Here is a 9971-nt window from a genome sequence, read left to right as displayed (position 1 = left end):
CAGCAGCAGAAGGTCTGGGAATACAGCCATCAGTAGTGATCTGGGTGACCCTCGGTTGTTGTGTCTGTGTCACAGAAAAGCTCGGCTGCTTTGTGACTGCCAGAAAGTTTCGACTGCTGCCCGTTTGATCTCTCCTGCCCTCATACCCAACATGTGATAACGGTTTCTCAGACATCTGTTTATACATCCAAATTTAGTGGAGCTGTTGAGGCATCTTTATACAGCAAACCAGTGGTAATAAAAGCATTTCAAGCAACAAAAATAGACTTTATTGATTAGTTCCATTGTTGTCTTAAGACCAGAGCTCAGTCGTGCACAGTTTCAGATTCATTTACATTCTCACATAAGTTTAACACAATCATGCAGTTTCAGGCTTGCCATCTCATTATCACAATCATGATCCAACAGTAGTGTGAAAAAAAGCAATAAACACATGACCATGCCTGCTTTTTCAGCCAGTCTTTAAATCTATCATGACTATTAGATGATTATTGTGCTTATTATTTCATTTTTTAGCTGTTAATACTGATTTGGGTTTTGCTTTTTTTTTAGCCTGTAATATTATAAAAGTTGTTATAACAGCAGATTGGCTGTTTAGAAAAAACTCTGAGTTTAAAATAATCTCGCCAATAGCAGATGTAGATTTTTACTAAGGAAAAGGCAATTTACGAAATCGCAATTATTATGAAGAATAACTGTTGACATTGTGAAATCTTTTTTTCATCAAGGCCAACTCTGCATGATAACAAACATAAAGATGTCAGGCAACACTTACATCAAACATGTAGCAACTTCACATGAAAATGCTCATATTACATACAAATCCAGTGTCGACATTCGTCACATGTGCTACGGATACAGTCCTCAAAACACACATTTTTTTGTGGACGCTCAAAATGTTTTGTTAAATCAGATTCATTCCACATCCAATGTTTTATTTTTTGCCATCCTTTGAAATGTGCACTTTTATTTTTCCTTCCAGTGCAAACAGCGTAAGAACGAGAAATCAATCTGTAGCACCATCGCTTGTTTTATTGTGTGTGTGTGTGTGTGTGTGTGTGTGTGTGTGTGTGTGTGTGTGTGTGTGTGTGTGTGTGTATATAGATGAAATGTGGTGCGTAGAAAAACATGAAATCTGAGAAGATGGGCTGGACAGAAAATAAGATTTTTCATAATCATGGATAGATGTGCAAACACGTCCTGTAAACCATAAAAGATTTATGAGAGAACCTAACAGTGAATCACAACACAAATAAGTTAGAAAGTCATAAAGAAAACATTGTACATGTGCATATTATACAGTGATTAAAAACACACGGTTTAGTCCTGCAGAGCATCTTTAACAATAATGCAAACAAACACATGGACTCGAGCTGGAGCTGATAATTCAAGAAAAGTAACATCCCTGTCCGTTGAGTCAAAAATGCACTTTGCTTCCATCGTCAGACAACAACCACTTGTGTCTTGGCTTAAACATTTGTGTTTAATAGAGAAACCGATGCGCGCCCCTGTGACAGAACGGGAAGGTGACTCCGATCAGACTTCGGGCTCAGTCATGTCGAAGCCAGAGGCCGTAGGATTTCCAGCTGGGACTCCAAGGTGACCCTCTCCTTATGAACCACCTGCAGCCAAGCAAAAGAAAACATGACCTCTGATCGCTGCAGTCTGAACAAGAGATGCACCTCAGGCGGTAATGACATTATTTGCTTTGTTTTCTGTGGTGACGACGGCCAAGAACAAGGTTGAAATCTGGCCAACGGCCCCAAAAGATCACAGTGTTAATTACTACAAAATATGAAAGTGCTGGAAAAAAATGAACAGCTTGCAAAGATTTGAGATACAAGATGACTTTTACAAATTGTAGAACGAAGCAGGAAATCTTAACTAAAATCAGGATTATTAATGTGCTCCCTGCGGGCAAACGGTAGAATGGTAGCTTCTGGCTTTCGATGCAGTTGATTGCAGTTTTAAACTGAGAAAAATGTGTTTTTCACCCTGAAAGCTTCATGTGGATATGAAGAAAAATATAATGGTGCAAAATTCCAGTGCACATCATATTTTGAGGGCCTGTGAATTAGAAATTATTCATGGTATGAGGTAAAATTTTGCAAGCCTTTATTAAATAGAAGAGAAAAAAAAAACTGAGGGCATGAATGGGAAATACAGGATCTTTGACTGAACCCCAGTTCACATTAAGAAACATCAGAGCAGTATTAAAGCAAACATTTTGTGTTAATATCCCAAAAACAGAAACATACAATAACAACCATTCTTTGAACCCAAAGATTTCAAATAATGATTAAAAGTTACACTTTGAAACACAAAACACTGCAGACAGACCGATTACTGACTTTTCCGTTCATCACGGGCACGGTGGAAAATAAAGGCTGTCGCGGCAGCCTGCTTTTATTACTGGATTATTGTGTCAAACTGCGCCCGCTAACAGCTTGTGTCAGACCTCTGTGCAGATTCTCCGGTGTGTTACTCCTGTGAAAACTTTGGGCAGCTTAGTGTTTAAAATAAATCACTGATTATGGAATTATTTTCTTTGATGTATGCGTTTTTCCTGCGTGGCGCCCAATCACATGCCTTCTCCCAGACCTTGTGAACCCCTGCACAAAATATGGAACTGATTATGTGAGTGGAGAGTATGTACAGCATTAATATTTGGAATCTGACCTTGTCATTCCCAACATTAAAGCACAAAGCTCTACACAGCATGGAGGGGGAGAGACGATAATAACTTGCCCCCAGGGAGAGGGTATACTGCAATAAGAGTATAGCAGGAGAGTTAAGTTAACTGCCTGTTTGCTATGGTGTGTGTGTAACACGATTAATCCCCTCAAGTGGCCTCTAATATTCATTACACCCCCAATATGAAGGTGTTGGACAGAACGATGGAAACTCCCTGACTAATCTTAAGACTAAGGGTGTAGCTAAGGAAATATTACAGTTTGCCACCTCAAGTGGAAGAGACTGAGTGAATGTGGAATATTTACAGCATTAATATCTGGAATTTAGGCCCTGACCTTGTCGCTCCCTAAAAGAGAGCACAAAGCTCTGCACAGCAGGAGAAAGAGGAGTGAACACAATAAGTGCCCCCAGGGAGAGCGTACACTGCCATGTGAGTATAGCAGTAGACTCAAGACTCAACAATGTAAAAAGATTAATCCCCCGAAGTGGCCCCTAATGTTCATTACACCCCCAAAAATGTGAACTGAGCATAATAGGATTCTCCCACTCTCAGTGCTGTACTAGCTGTAGGCCCGAAAGCTTAAGATTTACCCTGAAGGTGGCAACAGAGGAAAGGTCACGAGGTCAGTTCTGATGTGAACGTGGAAAATAAACAGAGTTAATATTAGACACTTACTTTTTGGTGTCTCCCCACTCTGCACTAGAATAAAGGTCATAAGGTCACTGATATATCGAGTTGAATGCATTGCACTTATTAGACTGCTAGTGCATGAAAAGCTAATATTTTGGCTTGAGGTTGGTGCTCAAATGGAAAAGATTTCTGTATATGCAGAGCATGAGACCTACATTTAAACTGGAAATTCAGACTAATAGCATTGCTGGTGGATCATGTCTATCCAGGCTAAACTTGAATAGGCCTGCACCTGCCAACGTATCTTCACTGAACATCAACATTCTTAACCGTATCAGATGAAAACTTCATCGGAATTAACAGATTTGTTGGAATATTTATGCACTTCCTTCTCTGGGATAAATCAAAACCCCGGTTGGATTTTGTGTTGCATGCAAGTGCTGCTCAGTTGGACAAATTTCCAGAGTTAAGAAGCTGTTCCTCTAACTTTATTATGCTCACGTGCCTATTATCGTTTTGTTTTATGTCATTTAAAAACGAAAATGACTCATGTTTTTTATGTATATGTCCCACTATAGTATAAATTACAGTCTTGAAAAAGAACGTTTTCACATGACTCTCTGCATTTCTGTGAAAAACTAAATGCATGCCATGATTAGGCAGCTTGTAAAAACACCTTTATCAGGAATAACTTGACGTAATCTCTGTATGACTTTATCAGTGTCTTACATCACTGTGGAAGAATTTTGGCAAACTCATCTTTACAGCTTTGCTTCATTTCATTCAGGTTTGCAGGCACTTGTTTATGCACGACGTTTCAGGCAGGTTGAGGTCTGGGCCATTGCAACTGCATGATTCTTCTCTTTTTCAGCCATTCTGTTGCAGTTTTGCTGCAGTGCATGTGCTCAATGTTCTTTTACATGATCCAGTTTTAGCCAAACTTTAGGTGTGGGGGACACAGCCATTTATTTCTAGAATATTTTGGTATACAGAGGAATTCATGGTTGTCTCAATGACTGCAAAGTGCTCAGGTCCTGCGGCTGCAAAACAAACCCAAATCAGCACGCATCCCCCACCATGCTCGACAGGTGGTATGAGGTGTTTATGCTGATGTGCTGTCTTTGCTTTTCTCTAAACGTAGTGCTGTGTGTTATGGTCTGACATGTCCATTCTGTCCGTCTAAAGGACGTTGTTCATGAAGTTTTGTGGTTTGCTCAGATGCACCTTTGCAAACCTAAGCTGTGCTGCCATGTTTTGCAGTTTCTCTGAGAATTGCTTAGTCTGAGCTTGTGGTGAATTTACTCAGATGTCGACTGCGGCATTGTGGTAAAACACCCAAATTCTCCAGACCATCAAATTGTTAAAATGTCTGCGTTTACAGAGCTGTTCACACTTGATTAGTGATGATTATTTAATCAAGAGTATCTGATTAGCAGCACCTGGCTACTACTTACCCTCATGGAAAGATGTACTCAGTATTTCACAGGACTGCACAGAGTCCTGTAAAAATATATTTTATGTCCATATATATGCCTGGTGGTCATGGTTTCCAGTCATTTTTATACATAAGGACTTCAGTCATCTCTATCAACTGATAATGGTCTAATGGTTCTCACCTAATATTACAAAGTAAATGTAGGAAGATTTTCAATTAAAAGTTTCCTATGATATTTTATTTTCATCAGCCATGTTTCTCAGCAAGACTCATAACCAAATTTGCTGACTTTTCAAAAAAGTGTTTTTAATCAGTGATTCTGACAACATATTAATCCACCCTTCATTTATGGATATTTTTCTTTAAACTTTCTTGAACTGTCTTTGTAAAAAGTCAAGTCTTCCTTTCCATCCAGCCTTCCTTCTGTCCCCACACATGCACACACCCTGTTGTAGTTGGATGCCTGACCGGCCCAGGCTATATTTTGAAGAAGACAGTTGTGAATGCCAGTGGCTGTTTGGTATTTCAATAAGGCTCAGGTCTATATAAAGACACATATGCCTTTCTCTGCAGAATTCCACAGATACTTTGAGGACGTGGGAGAATTAGAACGAATAAATATCATTCCAGATGACCTTTCACAAAGGGAAAGGAAACATAAATCCTTGAAATCTGAGAACAAAATAGCCTCTTTGCATGATATTTTAAGATGTTACAAAGTAGGTCCTTTGTTGGTAGCATTCTTCTCCTTTATATTCCTTTTCCTCTGTTGTATTAAAGCTATAAAAGCCCTGCATGGTAGCGTGAAGGTTCCGCTCCTGGATCATTTATGAGGAGAATGACAGGCATGCAGCATGTGCTCCAAATGTGAGTGAGAGTGTGTTCCACGGGCAGATCACCAATGCAAACAGCCAAGTCTTTGCCATTAGTTCAGCTATGACTGATGGGCAAAGGAGGGCAGACAGTTGAGCTTGAGGCTTTTCACAGAGTTGGATCGGTAGGAGCGTTTTGCTGTCAGCAGCAAAAGAGCAGAACTCAACTTCTGACACACGTTTGAGGGGATTTTGAAACCGAGTTAACTTGAACACTACCACGCTCTTGTGGTTGCAGCTGAAATGCAATGTTTAGTACTTCTGTTGTTTAATTGAACTGTCAGAGTTAAAGGTACACTGTAGTTCTGTGTGTCAAGCGGGCACCCTTTATATGTGTTTTCTAAGCACTGCAGGGCTGGTTTTCCCATTTCCCAGAGTCTTGAAGGAGGTGGAGGGCAGGGAATGTGAGAAAGTTGTAAATGGGCACACACCGCTACAGCAAAACCCAAGTGGTATATACAAAGTGTCATGAGCTCAAAAAATACCACATGAACTAACCTTAAGTTGCTGCTGGAGTTCGCTATTAAGGCGTGTCAGCACAGCATTGGTTTCCCTGTTCTTACGGATAGCCTGCTGGATCTCCCTCTTCTGTCTGGGCAGCAGTCTGAAAGAATTTCATACAGTTTTTATTTGCTATTAAATAGAATTTTAAGGTGAATAAAACAGCATGGCATGGCTATAACAATCTCCAGTTCTTCCAGCTTATCAGAGGTTTGAACTTTGCACGTCAGAAGAATAAGACCAGTTGCAGGGGTCGCTGCAACTAGGAGGCCTCCGCTGTTATTGATGATCACCGTGTATCGCACTGACAGTTTCAATGAGCAGTCTGGTCAATAAGGAGACAGAAGCACACATGGTAGAGTCATTATAGTGAGTTAGAGTGTGCCTTAATGTCTGGTGAATTCCCCTCTTTGGGTGGGTTTTGTGGGTTTTACGATCACTTAAGAGCATGTAGGTACTTTTAAGAAGCTCTTTGACCTGCATTAACTCATTTTTCTGGCCACTTGAGGTAGAGCAACAAGCTGTAAACATTGGTATATTTTACTCATAAAGTTTACAAGAACTTTGCATGCAGTGACCTTTAAAGCTTGAAACAAAAACTGCATTTTCTCCAATTTGAGGCTCCAAAAGTTAGTCACCTGACAGTCAAGTTGTGTGTTACAATGCTCAGAAATGAACATGTTTAGAGTCTGACAGAAAAAGGGTTTTTTGTTTCTATTGTTTTTATAATTTACCTGTTTTGCTTCTGGTAGGACTTAAAGTTATTAGCTGCTGCTTTGACACCTTTCAGACCTTTGCTAGGCCTCACTTGATCTAATTTGAGCCACTGAGCTGGATCTCTCCACTATGTGTTTGTTGTGCGAGTGTCTTCTGAAGGTTTTTTTTAATGGTTTAACGAATAAAGGTTAAAACCTGTTGGTCATTAAATGCAAAGCTGGTTTACGGCATTTCCATGTTGGCTTCACATTTTAAGACCTAGAAGCATCAACGGTCACTGCTGGCTTAAAATAAATGATTAAGTTGAGGCTTCAAAATACAGAATCCAAAATTAATGAGTGACAGTGGCCAAGTCCATCTTTGACATGCAGGCTGTAGGCTAACACATTTAAGAAAACCTCACAGTATTCTGTCAGTTTATCACTGCAACCAGCGATTTATGTAGTTATTCTCTTATATAAAGCAATGGCTACACCAAATTTAACACAGGTTAGTGTTCCTGGCTACATTTTAACCACTGCTAAAAGTGGTGGCTATTTTTAGCCAAAGTGATCAGTGTCACAAGTTAAATGTTTGACTAACTTTTGAGGAGTTTTAGCAGGAGGAGGAAATGGCACCGCTGGCGGAGGTACAGTCTCCAGGTTTTGGCTCTCTGGGAGATATTTCCTGCGAACTGGCTTCTGTGGAGGTTGATTGTGAGAGGCGGCAGTCATGTCCTGAAACCATAACAGATGAAAAGATAGAATTATTGTAAGAAAGACACTGACTGTTACACAAGAGGAGTGGCTCAGTGAGCAGTCCTGACCTGTTGTGAAGGATTCGTCATGTCCTCAGTGCTGAGCCCAAATCTGGAGTGTGGCCCCTGATCTTCAGGTTTCACACTGCTCTCCTCCTAAAGGCAATAAACCAAAAAACTTGGCTTGGACGTTTGTCATGTAAGATAGATGATAAAAGATCTATTCCTCCACGGAGAAAAGAGTGTTGATGCCATGATGAGGTGAATTAAATTGAGAGAGGAGCTATAAAGAGGCAGAAAGAAATGTGCTGGCCCTGACCGTGTATAAATCAGCACCTTCCCTGCAGGGACTGCGATGTAGGGCTCTCCAGACACGGCCTGCTCAGGGGCAGCCATGATGGATTACTTTGCTTTTATTGCATCACCTTGCTGCCTTATTCCTTTGTTTTAAGATGTTTAATGTGTCACCACATGGTTTTTAGGGCGAAAGTGTGAGGACAGGCCCTAGTTTTGTGAAAGTTGAAGGCATTTCTTACAGCCTTTCCCATCTGTTAATGTTGGATTTAGTGAATTTGATCCGCTAATTTGTCCGGGCTGCAGTCTTCACTGTGGCGGCAGTGGGCTTTCGTGATGCTTAAAGCAGGCTCCTGTTGTAAATTGTACCCAAGAAACCTAAAAATGCATTTTGCTCAGAAACACCAACTGACTTTCAAATAAATGGCCCTGAGATTCACTGCTCCATTGGACGCGAAACACAGCCACAGCATGGAAACATACAGACGCTGTAGTAGTTGCTACAGCGGCAAAAAAACCACAGCAGAACCATAAGCAGAGTGTGTGGTCAAATCAGCTGCAAAGGCTGGTATTAAAGAAGTGCCATCACTGTCAGTTTCTAGAGCGTGCATTTTTAAAACTTTCCTCATTCAACTGGAATATTTAAGAGCAATGAGACAAAGGAAGCTTATTCAAACAAGAGGAAACAAAACACAAACTGGACACAACAAATGAATCAAAAACAGACAACTTTAACCTTGTCCAACTTTCTGTCTGAATGTATCAATGCATGCAATGGATCAACTGGACTCTCTCCACTCCTGGAAGAGACCAGTGGACCTTGGCAAGCACCAGGGGCGTAATTTCCAGGGGGTTAGGGGGGTTATGACCCCCTTAATAATCAGACCCAACCAATATACCACCCCACCCCCCAATGTTCAGCACAAAGTTGCACTGATGGTAAGCACGGATAATAACTGAGCTAACAGATACGTTAATATGTTCTACTGTGGCAATAACATAGACTGTACCTAAAAGATGGACATGGTTACAGTGATGCCACCCACTGGTTTGTTAACTACAAATCTCTCACTCGCAAACTTTGTGGCTCAGTCACAAAGCAGGCCCACCCTAAAAATAAACCCCGATTTGGTCTCTCATTTGCTCTGACCACAAATTTCACGTTGCATTAAATACAACTTAAATCTAACAATTGAGACGTAAAACGTGACATCAAAGCTTTTACTGACCTCACAGATCAAGTTTACCATTAGGGTCATTTCTCCCAGGCTTTCAGAAAATAACTAAATAACAATATCAGTACTTCAACAAGCTTCATTCCTCCCTCTAGTTTTCTCTTAAATGCAGTGCATGATGCTTCAATAGTGACCACCTGTTTTTCACCACATGTAGGGCTACTTTGACTTCAGCGCATCAGGTATAGTAATACTCACTACAGAATATAGCCTGTAATACAGTAAGTAATGAGTGATTTCAGACATAGCCATGTACTTAAACTGCTCCCATGAGTTCCCCACAAAAGCAGGTGTCAAAATATTCACACTTAACTCAAGATTGACATGTTTTATGTAAAAGGAAGTTATTTTTAAGGACGCTTATACTTCACTGATTTACAATGCCTCTCTGAGGAGCTTGGGCTGGTGTGGATTTCTATTTGCCTTACTAAGTGAGAAATGTACATCTTATAGCTACCTTTGGGATGATCTAGTGCAGCTGGTTTTAATTAAGTAAAACACCATGTGGGGAGACAGAGAGATGGCCGTGCTCTATCGTGATGGGGAGGAGAAGAAAGAGTAATGGATCCAAGGTCAGAGTGAGAGTAATGAAAGGGCACCTTAAAGATAAGTGATGACAAAGACAGAAGTTAGAACTGAGTGATTTACAGCAGTGGTCTCCAACTGTTTTTGCGCCACGGACTAGTCTATGTCTGACGATTTTCACCGACCGGCCTTTGATGTATTTATCCGCAACACCTTAAAGTAAAACCAGTACCGGTACAAAAAAAAGAAGATTTATTCATAAGACCCAGGAAAACCGAGTTAACAATAAAAACAACTTAAAAAATAACAATAAAAACCAATAAAAACCATA

General features: G+C 40.5%; 1 protein-coding gene across 1 annotated transcript in view; it reads right to left on the bottom strand.

The window, feature by feature from the left end:
- Positions 1-246: 246 nt before the first annotated feature.
- Positions 247-9971, bottom strand: part of reps2 (RALBP1 associated Eps domain containing 2) — a 31380-nt gene continuing 21655 nt past the window's right edge. Inside the window, exons 16-19 of the mRNA XM_085448252.1 lie at positions 7656-7742; positions 7433-7566; positions 6131-6236; positions 247-1622 (exon numbers count right to left, since the gene is read on the bottom strand). Coding sequence (XP_085304378.1) covers positions 1554-1622; positions 6131-6236; positions 7433-7566; positions 7656-7742 — 396 coding nt within the window. The 3' untranslated portion in view covers positions 247-1553. The remainder of the gene's footprint in view (positions 1623-6130; positions 6237-7432; positions 7567-7655; positions 7743-9971) is intronic.

The sequence above is a fragment of the Copadichromis virginalis genome, linkage group LG23, assembly GCF_057382275.1.
Source record: "Copadichromis virginalis isolate Kocher_CV1m ecotype Utaka linkage group LG23, C_Virginalis_male_GT1.1, whole genome shotgun sequence".
NCBI lineage: Eukaryota > Metazoa > Chordata > Actinopteri > Cichliformes > Cichlidae > Copadichromis > Copadichromis virginalis.
The sequence above is the reverse complement of the archived record's forward strand: the minus strand, read 5'-3'. Positions and strand labels throughout refer to the sequence as shown.